Source organism: Suricata suricatta, chromosome 10 (genome assembly GCF_006229205.1).
Source record: "Suricata suricatta isolate VVHF042 chromosome 10, meerkat_22Aug2017_6uvM2_HiC, whole genome shotgun sequence".
Lineage (NCBI taxonomy): Eukaryota > Metazoa > Chordata > Mammalia > Carnivora > Herpestidae > Suricata > Suricata suricatta.
In genome coordinates, this window is record NC_043709.1 from 83,416,258 (window position 1) to 83,433,270 (window position 17,013).

Here is a 17,013-nt window from a genome sequence, read left to right on the forward strand (position 1 = left end):
CTCTGAGTCACCCTGGTGCCCCTGAAATTACACACAGCCTTTAAAAAGGGGTTCGTGAAATCCAACTGCCTAGATATAAATCCTGCTTCCAACATTAGCAGTTCCATCATTTTGGGTAATCAAGTAAGCATTGCAAAGCTTCAAATTCATCACCTATAAAATGAAGGCTGATAATTCCCATTGCATAGGATTTTAGAGAACTTTAAAAGCTCCCTAGCATTGAATTCAGCAGTGGGTACATAGCAAATACTCATATTAACTTTTATTTATTGTAGGATCTGAGATGCAAAAAGAAGCTAATCAGGAACCAGATAATGATAGATTTGTCAGAAAAAGTACACACTGTGCCCAGCATTAATTAAAACAAACTATTACAATTACTAGAAAACAAACTGAAGTCGGGCTTAATTCTACTAAAAAAAGTCTTCAGGAAGCATCTTAATTATAATCTCCTGTTAATGAAGCCTAAGGCAACAGGTATGAACAAGTACCTTACAGGATACTAATTAGGAAGCTGAGATTGCTAACCTCTAATGGTGCAATTTGCAGATATATTTTTACATGACAATATCTTGTAATACAAAACATTATTTTCCATTAAGATTGTTGCAAAACTTCAGATTTCTATTTTTTTTCTTTTTGTGTTTCAGTGTTTTAAAAAAAATGAATTGGTAGTATGGTAATTCTTTGATTTCAGTAAAAAACCTATTGCAAATCTACCACCAAAACAAAACACACTGAAATTAACTGGTCATATAGTGTTGCTCACCATGAGTTTGGTAAAGGCATTTTAAGAGTTGTTAGATTCCACAAAAAGCTGCAGAAGAATCTAAGAAAATCAGCATGTGGGCTGTGGATTTCTATGCTTTGGTCATCGTTTGAATGGATAGTTTTCTGTATTCCAAAACGTCAGTGATTTATCTTTTAGAGTTTTGTCCTGAGGAAGCTTTTTTCTTTTAGCTTTGGAAGATTTCAACTTCTTACTTCTGTGAACAATATTCCCTCTATAGAAGGATTTTTTGCCTTTTAAAGAGAACTCTGAGTCATCAATGCCTGGTGTTAATCTGTTCAGTATTTTTTAAAAGATTTTATTTTTTAAAATACAAAACATTCTTTAAATGTTTATTTTGAGAAAGGGGGAGAGAGAGTGTCCGAAGCAGGCTCCCATCTCTGAGTTGTCAGCACAGAGCCCTTCCAGGGGCTTGAACTCACCACAACCATGAAATCGTGACCTGAGCTGAAGTCTGTTGCTTAACCTAATGAACCACCCAGCCACCCCTTTAAGCTTTTATTTTTACGTATTCTCCACACCAAATGTGGGGCTCCAACTCACAACTGGAGATCAATAGTCACGGGATCCACTCTCAGGGCCAGCCAGCCACCTGGGGCTGTTGTGTATTTTCAAAGTTAAAGTTATTATCAGCTTAAAAAATGATATCTTCATTTGGGAATTTTTCATTCCTGATAAATCCAGGGGTAAAATCTTTCTACTGGAGTTGTTAATGGTGATTTTGGTATTTGATATGTCACGTAATGTTAATGCTGTTTTTGATATATAGTATGGGGTGATTTGGGTTACATCCTGTGCCTTGTTCCTTAATTTCCCAACTTTTTTTTTTTCTGATGGTGTGAGCGTATGGCTTTTTTTTTTTTTGCATGTTTATTATATACATAATTGGGTTGACTGTTCAAGATGTTTACTTAAGCCTATCTAGTTTGTTTCTTCATGTTGACTAGAAATTTCATAGGGTAGGATGTATTGCACTCCTGCCAGCAAAGTACGTCTCATTTTAAGGCTTGTCGATGCTTAATAAGCCCACTGACCTGATCTAAGAATGCAGGCAAACTCCTTCAAATAGGGGCTTTGGATTTCAAAGTTTTGTTTTTCCCCCGACCTATACAGTAACATCTATAATTCAGTACACGTGTATATCTGAATTTAAAAATGTTGCTACAGAATACTTATTTGACTACCCGAGATATCCCTGAAATTTCTTACTCTGTATAAAACAGAAACTGCACGCCAAGTAGAAACGGATTTTCTGAACCACTAACGGGTAAAGGCCGATTGCAATCGCTCCTCTAGCACTCTCCACCGCTACTCCTTCCGTTACACCTCTCGAGAATAAGGCGTTGCAGCCAGGAAGCCGGCGACCACTAAAGTCCTAGAGCCCTACTCGCACTTCCCCCAGGAGGGACAGAGTCAGGTGTCTTTCAGGGAAGCGTTCCAGCTCGGTGGATGATGCAGGGCTCGACCTATTTCCCTGTCCTCTGGCTTCTTCGAGGTCCGTCCCGCCCCCTCCTTCTGCAGTCCGTGAATTTAATTTCTTCCCATAAAGTGCGCCGAGCGCCGAATGATCGATGCTTCCTCCACGCCCCGAAAGCCGCCATTTTGCGGGGAGGAATACGCAAGTAGGAGTGGCAGGGGCTCCACGGGATGTTGACTGGCTTTTGCTTCTCTTGCTACCACTGTGGGACTGGGCTAGAAGAATCCACCCGGACCACTCCTCCGGCTGCCTCTCCGGAATGAGGCCTCAGCGCCCGCGCGGGGCAGCCCCTTTATTCATCCGAGAGTGAGTGGCAACCGGCGGCGTGGCGCGCCATAGCGCGCCCTCCGCTGTCAGTTACCCCGCGCGTTCCCGGCAGCACGCGCACCTCCCCGCGCGCGCCCGCCCCTCCCCCGCCGGGCTGGGAGCTCGGCGCAGACTCGCTTGTTTGTTTCTGCAGGAGCCCAAGGAGAGGCCGAACCGAGAAAGATGCCTGGGAAGCTGAAGGTGAAAATCGTGGCTGGGCGCCATTTGCCAGTGATGGACCGAGCTAGTGACCTGACTGATGCCTTCGTGGAGGTTGGTGCAAGGTCCTGCCCCTCAAAGCACAGGGAGTGCCAAGCCCTGTGAAGGATCCTACCTACCTCGCCCCCAGCTCTTCAACCCATTCTCATTTCGACTGTCGTCCTTTGTGCGGTGCTTGCCCAGCCGTCCCTTGACGGGTGACTGGCGAGACTGCAGCCCGTGTGATGGGTGCAGCGCTCACAGGCGTCTGCTGCGCACTCCGCCGAGCGGGGAGGCAGTTACTGCTCTGCATGCAGGGGTGACCCTGATGTCAGGACTCATAACAGGCCACCTGCCAGTCAGGAAGAGATCCCGAGGCGTGGCCGCGCAGCCACCGAAACTCACTCACACGCACGTTCTTCTGTTTAGGGAGGCTGGTTTCTCACACTAAAGTGATGGAGATTACGTTAAGAATGTAGAAACAGTCCGTTAAGGGCATTTGGAGACCTACAGGTTTGGCGATCCTTAGCGTAACATTCTCTGAATCATCAGTGTTAAGTTTTCAAACACAGCCGGAACGCTTTCTGCTCTTGTATAGACTGGTAGGTCTGATGAGCTGTTTTAGGGTAATTTAGTGCCTTGAGGTAGGAAGCCAATTAGGTGCCATGGATTTAAATTGCAAAATTGCTTTTTAAGTCAGATGATTAGTTTAAAGCTCATGCAAATTAGCACAGGCCTAGGGCCGGGAAAGTAATAACCCAGAGTCTGAAAGAAGCCAAGTAAAAATTATAGTGAAAGTTGACATGATGAGCCAGAGCATTAGAATAACAATCATTTGGGCTATTAATGCTTAGAGTTGAGAGCTACAGGATAATCCACAACCTGATTTCATCTCAATATAAAATGTTCTTTTCTTAAAATATTTTTTAATGTTTACTTTTTATTTATTAAAATTTTTTTTAATGTCTTTATTTTATTTTGAGAAACAGAGTGAGCGGGGGAGGGGCAGAGAGAGAGAGAGACAGACAGACAGACAGACAGACACAGAGACACAATCTGAAGCAGGCTCCAGGCTCTGAGCTGTCAGCACAGACCCTGTAGCAGGGGTCGAACCCACAGACTGTGAGATCATGACCTGAGCCAAAGTCGGCCACCCAACCAACTGAGCCACCCAGGTGCCCCATGGCACTCGCGGTGCCCATTAGCGGTGGGATCATGGCCTGAGCCAAAGTTGATGCTTAACCGACTGAGCCACCCAGGTGCCCCTCAATATAAAATATTCTTGATGTTCTCTAAAGGTTTTCTGACTTAATAATTGCAGTTTTCCCACCCAAACATTGCTGTAGTTATTCTTAATACCAACTTCATTTTCATTTGAGAAAACAGATGCTGGGTGTGTTCTTGGGCCAGCCATTAGATAGTGGAGATACACAGATTACCAAAGCCTAGTCTTTGCATTTAGGTAGCTCTGAGACTGACGGACCCATATAGTTGAGGTTAATAATTAATAGTTAACATGTGTCGAGTCTCATTATTGCCAGGTTTTGCTAAGTACTTTTTAATTCTTATTACAACAGTCCTGCTATTATATTGTTATCCCATATTGCAGTTAAGTAACTCAGGCCTAGGAGCAGTAAATAACTTGCCTAAGGTTTCTTAACCTTGTAAGTAGCCTTGTGGTCTGTTCTCTTAACCACCGTGCCAACATTGCCTCTCGGGACAAGGTGATGAGTGTTGTGGAATATGGAAACTTCATTCTGTCCTTGAAGGTTTAGGAAGTCTTACTAAGAAAGTGACATTTGGGATGAACCTTGAAGAATACTCAGGATGTTACCAGGCAGAGGGAACATCAAAGGCACAGGATAGGATACATGGTATGTTCAAGGAACTGTCTTAGTTTGGGAAGTGTCTGGGAGCAAAAGAGAGTATGTGGGTAGTGCAGATTGTGGAGGATGAGCCTGGAAAGGCAGGTTGATGCCAAATCTCATTTTCTGTACTGAATAGTTTTTCTTTATTCTTTAAGCAGGGGTAAGCAAAGAGAACTTTTTAAGAAGAAATGAATAAGATGATGCTTGTCTTAGGTTGTTTATAGGATGACCTGTATGGTAATGTTATCGATGAACTAGACAGACGAGAGATGAGGCAGGGAGATCAGTTAAGAAGGTGGTAAAATTATCCAGGCAATATATGCATGTTGAGAATGGCTATGAGAACCAATTAGAGGAGAAAGACTTAAAGGGGCATTTGTTAGGTAAAATCATCAAGCCTTGGGAATAAATGGTTTTGCTAATAAGGGAGGGAGTGGGTTTGAGGGTGATTTATCTTTCAGCAAATACTTATTAATTGATATTTGCCAGGCCTAGTGCTAGTCACTGGTGTAGCTGATGCATCCATAATAGTGAACAAAACAGACTTAGTTTCTGCTTTTATGGGGTTTATGTTTTGGTGGAAGAGACAGATATTAAAAGTAGAGAAATGATTAAGTATGTTACTGTGATAAGTGCCATGAAAGCCATGGAGAGTAACAGGGAACATCTACTTCAGATTGGGTAACCGGGGGAGACCTCTGAGGAAGTGTCAGTCAGAAGACCTGTTGGATGGGAAGGAGCCAGCTGCTCAGGGAGTGTAGTAGGCAGTGAAGGAAGATGTGTATGACTGGTGTGTCGGGAGTACAGGAGAAAATGGTGTAAGATCAAGTTGGAGAGTTAGTCAAGGAGCCAGTCATTCAGGATCTTAGAGGCCTTGATTGGGAGTGTGGATTTTATTCCAAATTCTGTGGGAAGTGGTTGTTGAAGATGAGTACTTTTTTTTTTTTTTGCTACCTTGAGTATGAACTGAAAAGAGAAAGAACTGAGGCAACAACTAATTAGGAGATTCTATAATAGTTCAAAAGAGAGAAGGGGACCAAAATGTTGGTTTGGTAATGGAGAAAGCGAGTGGATTCCAGATAAACCATGATAGAGATAGATTCTAGAGGATTTCTTGGTTGACTGGAGTAGGGGACCAGAGAAAGGGACGCTAAAAGATGACTCTTAGTTTTCTGAAACCTTTGGGGTAATTTTCTGAGACTCCATGGGATTGATAGACATTGAGTAGGTGGAGAGGCAGTTTCCATTTAGGTGTGTTAAGTTTGAGATGTCCTTAAGACCTTTGACTGGAGTTGTTAGTGAGGAAGTTAGGTTTGTGAGTATGGTGTTTAGAAGTGAGATGTGAGTTAGAATGCGCTCATACAGGCCAGTGCTTTTAACTCCAGGAGACCCATACCCGCTTTAAATAGCAGGTATTTTGCAGCCCACTCTTTACTATGCTGGCATGATATTTATAGCTGATGTAACCTATCCTTACAGTTAAAAATTAATATATTGCTCTAGATATGACAAGAGACTCTTTTTAACATGTATTTCAATATGGAAGTATTTGTTTATGAACATAGTGGAAGATACAAAGTAATCAGATTGAGGCCATGACTATTTATTAAGCCTTTGGGTATTTTCATCACTGTACTGAGTGAATAAGACAAAATTTTCTTTAGTCATGGAACTCACATTTTAGTGAGAGGAGAGAATTCATAATGAAGATAATTAAAGAAAAGATAAACTCTGTTAAATATTAGTGAGAATATGGAGAAAATAAAGCAAGGATACCAGATAAGGAGTGCCTCACCTACGTGTAAAAATCATGAGTCTGACTCCATCCAGGGTGAGACGGTGGTGTAGTTTTGACGTCTCAGATGGCCTTCATTGCGATCTGATTTTTCAAAGTAGTCAACTCACAGGAAAAGGCAGAATTTTCTCTTAATTTATATGATGGTTCTATTTCTTGACAATAGTGTATATGAAAACTCCATTGCAGTACTTTAATAAAGTTTTTAATTTATTTTTTTAATTTACATCCAAGTTAGTTAGCATATAGTGCAACAATGATTTCAGGAGTAGCCCCTTACCCGTTTAGCCCATTCCCCCCACTTCCCCATCACAACCCCTCTAGTAACCCTCTGTTTGTTCTCCATATTTAAAAGTCTCTTATGTTTTGTCCCTCTCCCTGTTTTTTTTTAGTTTTGCTTCCCTTATGTTCATCTGTTTTGTATCTTAAAGTCCTCATATCAATGAAGTCATATATTTGTCTTTCTCTTGATTTCACTTAGTATAATACCCTCTAGTTCTATCCACATAGTTGCAAATGGCAAGATTTCATTCTTTTTGATTGCTGAGTAATACTTCATTGTATATATATAACCACATCTTCTTTATTCATTCATCCATTGATGGACATTTGGGCTCTTTGCATACTTTGGCTATTGTTGGTAACTATAAACATTGGGGTGCATGTGCCCCTCGAAATAGCATACCTCCATTACAGTACTTTTATCTGTAAAATGAGTTAAGTTTTTAATCCTTTGTTACTATCTGGTAGGGCATTTGAAAGTCATGACATGAGACAAGTCTTCATTGTAGGGGACTGTTTCTTACATTGCAGGACACCCAGCTCTCTGGCCCTTCCTCCTACATATTACTATTATTCCCCACAAAAACACCTATAGAAATTTCTAAAATTCCCTTAGGAGTTGGTTGTGTCCCTTTTGTAAACCTCTGACTGAGGGGAGAGAGAAGAGGGATGGATCTTTGGAAAAACTTGCATTGAGATGTCCACTAGAGGAGGGAGATCAGGGGAAGAAAACTGAAATTATCAGCCAGTGGGGGGAGAGGAAAAAACAGGAAAGTAAAGCCTCAGAAGGCAAGAGAGGAAGTTTCTGAAAAGAGGAAGCCCTCAGCCATTTAAATGACACTGAGAAGTCAATAGGACAGAGAAATCATTGGATTATGGATGTTGTTACTGATGCCAACTAAAGGAATGTTAAGGACACCCATATCGTAAAGAGTTAAAGAGGCTTAAAGTACAGGTGGGGGTGAGGAAGAGGTACAGTAAGAATGGGCAGTTGTTCCAAGAAATACAGCTGTGAAGGGGAGAGGAGAGATGGTGTGCTCTTTGGGGAGTATGTAGCTTTTAGTACTTAAATAAGTTAGAAGATATTATAACATATTTGTGTGGTAATAGGAAAAATCCAGCAGAAAAGGAAAGATTAGTGCAGGAAGAAGGGGATAATGAAGGATTACTGTATAATAAAAGGATAAATTGTGTGATGTATCTGTACTGTAAGCACTGTGTAAATAGCTCATAGGAAAGGGAGATGGCGATGCCTGAGCTGGTCATGAGAAGTCTTTGTGCTTGGCTTGAAGGATGGCCACATTTATATAGGCAGAGTGGAAAAATGCGCATTTTTCAGATGAATAGGATAAACTTGGTAAAAACAAAAGGAGAGGGATAGAGCATATGCAATTGAAGGGAGGATTCTTGTGGGGAATAAAATTTGCTAGGTAGGGGGATGATTATTGAATGGTCTGAAAACTAGCAGGCAGAAGTCTACGGTAGAAGCTCTGTCAACCAACTTGCATTAATTCACTCAGTGCAGTGCCCAGGGCTCTGCATTCCTTCCATAAGCCCGTTCTTTTTATTTTTTTAAATTTTTTAAATGTTTTATTTATTTTTGAAACAGAGAGAGACAGTGTGAGCAGGGGAAGGCCAGAGAGAGAGGGAGACACAGAATCCGAAGACAGGCTCCAGGTTCTGAGCTGTCAGCACAGAGCTTGCTTGACGCAGGGCTCAGACCCACGAACCGTGAGATCATGGCCTGAGCTGAAGTCAGATGCTTAACCAACTGAGCCACCCAGCAGCTCCTAGCCCATTCTTTTTTTATTTTAGGGAGAGAGCATGAACCAGGGAGAGGGGTGGAGGGAGGGAGGGAGAGAATCCTGAGATCCTAAGCAGGCTTCATGCTCAGCATGTAGGGGCTCAATCCCAGGACCCTGGGATCATGACCTGAGGCCGAATTCAAGAGTCAGCCGCTTAACCAAATGAGCCACCCAGAGGCCCATCTATAAGCATATTTTTGAATACCCACATTGCTAGATTATTTCCAATGTGCCTGTGTGCCTGCTTTTCCAAGAGGCTAATAATACTTTACCAAGAGGCAGTTTTGTTTTTTCCCCAAACCTGTTTATGCTAACTCTGTTTGTTACTGTAATTTATTTAAACCTTATGTAAATTTGTGAAATAAGTGTGAATATGAAGTTGATAATGCGATGTAAAGACATATGGATATAGTCACTAAACATTACTCGAATTAGATGGAGAAAAGATTGTAAAAAATCTAAGATTCTGTGTTCTTATATTTTTACAAGCAATTTTAAGTTCTACCACCACATAAAACCTAAACTGGAAATCACAGATGGTACGTTATGGGTGTGGTTTATGCAAAAAAGATAATGCAGAACTCTAAACAGTAGACCCTTACTCAAAGAAGAGGCCTTAGCCTTATATTCAAAGATAAAGGAATGAATATTTATTTATATGTTTTATCTTAAAATGTTTACAATTTGTATCATTTTTAATGATTCTTTGATTCAACGAAATTATATGATTAACTGATCAAATAATGGTCTGGATTGCATTGGTTGAGGGAATTTCTACTCTATATGATGTGAGAAGTTTAGGAAGTCAGTGAAGACCAAGTAGTATTTAAAGATGTTTATTTTTGCAGGAAATCTCCAGGATGAATGAGGTAGAAGTTCTGTATAAGAGAAGTATTAATGGAAATTTATCCCGGTATTAATGTATATGTTACAGACTGTTCAAGTTATATTACCATTTTGTGTTTTTTCTTTAATTTATATTTTTAAGTCTTTCTTAATGTTTGTTTATTTTTGAGAGAGAGAGAGAGAGACAGAGAGAGAAAGAGAGAGGGAGAGAGAGAGACACACACACAAGACTGTGAGTGGGGGAGGGTCAGAGAGATCGGGAGACACAGAATCAGAGGCAGGCTCCAGGCTCAGAGCTGTCAGCACAGAGCCTGACGGGCGGCTCAGACCCACTAGCCGTGAGATGATGACCTGAGCTGAAGTCGGCTGCTTAACCGACTGAGCCACCCAGGCGCCCCATATCATTTTGTGTTTACCCAGGAGCCTTTGAGGGAACAGAGAGAGGAAAAGATATTAATGTTTAATGATATACCAGACATTTTTCTAGGTCTGTACATGCATTTTCTCATGTAATACAACAACCTTCCTTTCAGAAGAGGAAGCAGCCTTAAATAACAGGCTAAATAACTTTCTCAAGGTAATTTGGCTAATGAGTGGGGAAAGAGAATGCTTTTACTTTACTAGGGAATCTCATTAAAATCCGTGAGGTTCTTTAACAAAGTTGTAAGACATTCATTTAATTGCTGGGTAATAAAATCTCCTTTGAATTAAATAAGACCTAATGAACTATGATTCTTCTTTAGTAGAAGGGGAATCCTCACAATTTGACAAAATACACACTCTAACCTTTTTCTTTTCTTAAAATCTTTGTTTGTTTGTTTAATGCAGTTTGGGGGTTATCAGATCTTTACTATATCTAGAATGGGCAGTTGACCAAAAAAAGAATGAAAGGCACAATATAGCAGTACGGTATAGTGGGACAAACCAGAAGGCGGCTCTGAATTCATAATTTAAAGATTGATATGGTAGTTTTGGCAGTTGAATCCAAACCTGTTAAGTACATTTGGCTTTTGAAAGATTTTGAATAGTTTTATAGTCTTAATCATATTTTACCTCAAATTAAGCAATATTAGGTAATTTGAGGAACAATTTCCTTGATATTTTGAATATTAAAATGAAATGAAATTTGTAATTGAACAGTAATTTCTGTTCTTCTCAGGGTTCCCCTGATCCCCATTAAGTTTCATTCTTTACCGTTGGTGATTTAGAATAAATTATGGAAGTAACACATGAATAGCTCCCATTACAGAAGATTCAACTCAGAAGTAAAGCTTGAGCGCCCCTTTCTCTGTACTTACTACACTGTACTGTATTTCCTACCATGTCAGTCCTCTCTTCAGAGATAATTGCTGTCAGTTCTTTGGCATGTGTTCATTTTACTCCTCCTCTTTTCCTTCAACAAAAAAAAGTTTTATCATATTTCAAAAAACAACTGTAATCATGCTTTACATATTTTGCAACTTGTTGTTTTTCAGTTATTGTGTCATTGACATTTCCACATGATAGTACGTGAAATCAGCTCCATTCTTTAAATGGAATACGTGTGATTTATTCAGTAATTTTCCTGTTGAATGACTAGAGTTTTTAGTGTTTTTATTTTTTTGTTTTTTTTTTTTTTTTTTTAGGAAGGAGATTCATGTGAAAGTGTTTCTTCAGGATTAATTCCTGGAAGTGTATCCAGAATTTTATAATTTTAATCAAAATAAAGTTACTATGATTTGAATTTGAATTTTTCATGTTTTTGAATTTTTCATGTTTTTGAATTTTAAAATAATACATTTTATAAATAGGAAGTGTATGTGCATGGTTCAGAATCAGAAGACACAAAATGAGTCAACCTCTCATATCATGTGTCTTTTAACCAACCTGTTCTTTCTAGTGTCCACTGTTGCCATTTGTTGTATATTCTACTCAAATAACCTGTGTAATATATAGGCATATGTTATATGAGTTATAACATTTTGGCATTTTTTTCTCCCAAAGAATGCTATACATGCTCTTCTATAGAAGAAAGATCTATTTTGATAGTTGTTCTGTACCAGTTAGGTTAGAGCCAATCTTTGGCTACCATGATGCTGCTTATATATGTCATTGTGCACTTCTGTATAAAGTGTAGGCATTTAACATTTTGATAACATTGTCAAACTCTGGTCCTTAAAGATTGTTTTAATTTATACTCCCACCAGCAAAGTATTATAACACCTCATCAACACTGTTTTCAAATTTTTTGCCAGTGTGATAAGTAGAAATGTTGGTTTAGTTTGCATTTCTCATAGTATGAATGTAGTTGAACATCTTTTAATGTATGGTTGACCCTTGAACTGGGTGGGACCTCTTAGGGGCAGTTGACATCTCTCTCCCAACCCAGCGCAGTTGAAAATCCACACGTAATTTTTGATTCCCCCCCCCCCCCCATGAACTACTGTTGGCTGGAAGCCTAACTGATAGCATAAAGTTGGTTAACACAGATTTTGTATGTTAAATGTATTATATACAATATTCTTACAAAAAGTAAGCTAGAGAAAAGAAAATCATTGGGGTGCCTGGATAGTTCAGTGGATTAAGCAGCGGACTTGCTTCCAGCTCTTGATTTCGGCTGAAGAAATCTCACAAGCCATGAGATCAAGCCTCACGTCAGGCTTCTTGCTGACAGTGTAGAGCCTGCTTGGGATTTTCTTTCTCTCTCTCTGCCCCTCCCCATGTATGTGCACTCTCTGTCTCTGTCTCTCAGAATAAATAAACATTAAAAAAATCATAAGGAAGAGAAGCTATATTTATAGTAATGTACTGTTATAGATACTGTAAGTTTACACTGTATGTTTATAAGGTGAATCATCTGTAACTACATCTATATTGTCTTAAATAATACAAAGCACAGTAGATGTTCCACATATTACTAACACCATACATAAAAAAAATGGAAAGATAATGTGAAAAAGAAATTCATATTTATTTATAAGTATAATGATTTATACATTGGTAATAAAGCAGCAGTATGATTGCTTTATGGTAGCCTCGTGTAATTGACAGGATTGCTTCACAGGAGCCTTGCTTATACACTAATGAAAAAATTTTACTGAAATATTTTTATATACACTATTGCAGTCAGACTTATACAATATTAGAAATGTAACTTAAAAAACCCACTTACCTGTGATGATAGACTGATAGGCAGTTTTTCCAATACTGAGAGAGGCATCCTGTAGTTATGTAATTCTTTGTAAGCAAAGTTCTAAACAGCAAGAAAACTAATGTGATTAATTCTTTATTAACTGTTGCTCATCTATGGCTACATAAGTATAGGCTAACTGCTTCTGTACAAGTCTTGTACTTGACTCCTTAGGCACCTGATGATGACACAGAAATGCCTCACACAGTTCTTACTGTACAATTATTAGATTTTCATATGAAGACACCCATATACACAGATAAGTTTATTAGTTGTACAGCATGATGATTATTTATTCATCAAGTGAAAGTGGACTGTCATAAAGGTCTTCATCCTCATTGCTTTCATGTTGAATACATGGAGGTGGAAGAAGAGGAGGGGATGGTCTTGAGGTCTCAGGTGGTAGAAATGGAGCAGGTGGAAGAGCTGGAAGGGGAGGCAGGAAAGGCAGCCACATGGTCATTTCCAATTTCTAACAGTTTTGCTTTTTCATTTTTCAAAAAATATTTTTGTACAGTACCAATGTTTGTATTAGTTTCAGTGCTAGTATCCTAGCAAGGTTCCATGTTAAAAAAGAAGCCAAAGCAGTCTTGAATAATCATATCCCTTCTATCAGGTTGTCTAATATCAATTTGTTTTCTGGCACTGCTTCTTCAACGTCTTATTATTATCTGGCACTGGTTTGGAAGCATTCATCTCCATCAAGTTGTCTTCTGTTAATTCTAGTGTGGTGTTTATTAGCTCTTAAATTTGTCTTGAAACTCTTCACCCTTCACAATCTTTTCCATGATTCCCCCCTTAAAAAAATTTTTTTTTAACATTTATTTATTTTTGAGAGACAGAGACAGAGCACAAGCAGGGGAGGAGCAGAGAGCGAGAGGGAGACACAGAATCTGAAGCAGTCTCCAGGCTCTGAGCTGTCAGCACAGAGCCTGATGTGGGGCTCGAACTCACTAACTGAACTCACTAACCACGAGATCATGACCTGAGCTGAAGTCAGACACTCAACTGACTGAGCTACCCAGCCGCCATGATTCCCCCCTTTAAAAAAAATTTTTTTTTAACATTTATTTATTTTTGAGAGACAGAGAGAGAGAGATCATGAGCAGGGGAGGGGCAGAGAGAGAGGGACATACAGAATTGGAAGCAGGCTCCAAGCTCTGAGCTTGTCAGCACAGAGCCTGATGCGGGGCTCAAACCCATGAACTGTGAGATCATGACCTGAGCCGAAGTTGGACACTCAACTGACTGAGCCATGCAGGTGCCCCAGATTCCCCCCTTTAAAAAAAAAAATTCTTGATAGATTAAAAAAAAATAGTAATGCTTCTGTTAGCAAAAAAGGTGATTACTTTATACTGACACAGTAAATGTCATATTTTTAAATAAATGATAAATTTGTAAAGCTGAAAAAAAAATTTTTTTTTAAGTAGTCTCCATGCCTATTGTGGGGCTTGATCTCAAAATCCTGAGATCAAGAGTCACATACTCTACCAACTAAGCCAGCCAGGCTCCCGTCCATGATTCCCTTGTTTGGCTCTGTTATAAATCCTGTGAAGTCTAGTACAACATCTGGACACATTTTTATACAGCAGGAATTTGTTGTTTCAGGCTTGATGGCTTTCATGGCTTTTTCTATAATAATGATAGGATCTTTAGTGGTATAATTCTTCCAGACTTTCATGATGTTCTCTCAGAGTTCTCTTCCATAGTATTGACAATCCTTTCCAAAGAACACCATGTGTAATGAGCTTTAAAGGTCCTTATGATCCCCCCTGATCTAGAGGCTGATTATAGAGATACTGTTTTGGGGGGCAAATAAATCACTTTGATGCCCTTGGTGGTGAACTCATTGAGTTCTGGGTGACCAGGGGCATTGTCCAATATCAAAAGAACTTTAAAAGACAGTCCCTTAGTAGCAAGGTATTTTCTGACTTCAGGCATCAATGGAATCAATCCAGAAAATGGATTCTTATTGTCCAGACCTTGGTATATAACCAAGACTGGTAGCTGGTATCTGTTTTTTTCCTTTCAAGGCTTGAGGGTTAACAGCTTTATAGATAAGGGCAGTCCTGATCATAAGCTTGACTGCATTTGCACAAAAGAGTAGAGTTAGCCTGTCCCTTTCTGCCTTTAATCCTGGAGCTTGTTTCTCTTCCTTACTAATAAATATCCTTTGTGGGGATTCCCTCCCGCAGAATAGGGTACTTGTGTCTGCATCAAAAACCTGTTCAGGCAGGTTTCTCTTCAGTGGTTTTCTCAGTGGCATCCGGGAACTTTTCTGCTGCATTTTGGTTGGTGACAACTATTTCTCCTGTTATCTTGACATGTTGTAAGCCAGTCCTCTTTCTAAAATTATGATACTTTCCTTTGCTGACATTAAATTATCCAGATTTAGGTCTTTCATCTTTCTTTTGCTTTAAGTTGTCATATAATGACTTCACTTTTTTCTTAGAGTGTAGTGTATAGGTAGGTATGTCTTTCTTACAGCAATCCTTACACTTGTAAAAGCTGCAATTTCAATACGAAATAAAAAGGCACTTTTCAAAAAGTGCAAGGTTTTTGCACCTGTTGGCATAGCTGTAGTGGTGGCTTCACGAATATTCTTTTTTACAGTGATCCTTATGCTGGGTTCATTTATCTTGAAGCCACAGGCAGTTGCAGCTGCAAAACGCAATCTATAGTGCATATCAAGCAGTTTAACATTTTCTTCTTAATGTTATGACTTTTCTTTGATTCTTGGAAGCACTTCAAGCAACACTAGTGGCACTTTGTATGGGTCCCATGATGTTATTCACGGCTTACAGTGTTGCACTAAACACAGTGAAAAATACTCAAGGACTGCAAGAGGTTACTTTGTACTGCAATATGCAGTTTCCTGGAGAGATGAACTGCTCACGTGGAGATGGGTGGCATGGGACAGTGTTTTAAGTGGATGCTCCCAACACTTGGGCTCATGGCAGCGGCAATAGGAAGTGCTATGAAATTATTAATAGTAGTACAGTGTGTACTACAATTCATTTTATGCAGTTATGATTTAATACTGCATCTTTACATTTCTCTCAACTGCAGATGGCGTCATGTATGGTCTGTTATGTCTTTTTGTTGCATGTTTTGAGCAGTTTTAACTATTTATAATTAGTGTGTATTTTATGATAGTAAATGATAAAATAGACTAGTATTTACATATATTTTATGCATTCCTGACATAACTGTTTCTTAGTTTATTTGCTATTTCTAGGGGTTTTTTTGGGGCTATTTATTTTGTCTGTGAGTTTTTTCAGTTTATCACAAATCTCCAAAAAATTCTCAAGTATATTTACTGAAAAATATATGCTTATAAAATGGATTCCTGCTCTTCAAACCCATGTTGTTCAAGGGTTAACTGTGCTTTAAAAACATCTATATTAAATAAATAAATCAAAACTATCTGTATTTCTGTTTCTTTGAATTGTCTGTTCATGTCCTTCACCCATTTTTTTGATGGGTTGTTAATCTTTTTCATATTGCTTTATAGGAGGTCATTAAAAATTGAGGAAAGTAGCTGTTTGGTATATATTTAGCAAATACTTTGTCTCAATTTCTTGTTTATCTTTGACTTTCTTTTTTTAAAAAATATTTTATTTTTTTATTTTTAAAAAATTTTTTAATGTTTGTTTATTTTTGAGAGCGAGCGAGCAAGCACATAAGCAGGGGAGGGACAGAGAGAGAGGGAGTCACAGAATTTGAACCAGGATCCAGTCTCCAAGCTGTCAGCACAGAGCCTGACGTATGGCTCGAACACACGAACCATGAGATCATGACCTGAGCTTAGTTGGATGCTTAACTGACTGAGCCACCCAGGCGCCCCCAAAAGAATTTATTATTTATTAAATTTTTTTTTACATTTATTTATTATTGAGAGACAGAGGGAGACAGAGCATGAACGGGCTAGGGGCAGAGAGAGAAGGAGACACAGAATCTGAAGCAGGCTTCAGGCTCTGAGCTAGTTGTCAGCACAGAGCCCAACATGGGGCCCGAAACCACGAACCACGAGATCAGGACCTGAGCCAAAGTCAGTCACTCATCCGACTGAGCTATGTAGGTGCCCCTTATTTTTAAGTAATGTCTACACCCAACGAGGAGCTTGAACTCACAACCCTGTGATCAAGAGTTGCTCACTCCCCATTGCTTCTTGGCCTTTTGGCTAAGATCAAGTGTAGTAAGAGTCACATGCTCCACTGACTGACCCAGCCAGGCACTCCTATCTTTGACTCTCTCACATTCTTTGCTAAGCAAGAAGTTCTTATTTTTACCTAGTTTCTTAAACTTTTTCTACACTTTAACTATGCTGCCTAAGTACATATTGGTACTGTGCCTAATAATTCAAATTAAATGATAAAACAAACACCTAGAAAAATATACAGAAGATAAATGTAATTGTTTTAGAGATTTTACTTTTAGAAAATTTGCTGGACTGATAAAACAATAAAAGCAAGTA

General features: G+C 39.2%; 1 protein-coding gene and 1 pseudogene across 8 annotated transcripts in view; both read left to right on the forward strand.

The window, feature by feature from the left end:
• Window positions 1–2,379: 2,379 nt before the first annotated feature.
• The window catches only part of C2CD5 (C2 calcium dependent domain containing 5), a 99,543-nt gene continuing 84,909 nt past the window's right edge, over window positions 2,380–17,013 (forward strand). For all 8 annotated transcript variants that reach the window (XM_029953144.1, XM_029953146.1, XM_029953149.1 and 5 more), the window contains exons 1-2: window positions 2,380–2,573; window positions 2,728–2,846. In XM_029953144.1, the coding sequence (XP_029809004.1) occupies window positions 2,757–2,846 (90 nt within the window). In that variant the 5' untranslated portion in view covers window positions 2,380–2,573; window positions 2,728–2,756. The remainder of the gene's footprint in view (window positions 2,574–2,727; window positions 2,847–17,013) is intronic.
• Window positions 16,700–16,873, forward strand: LOC115305767 (annotated as a pseudogene).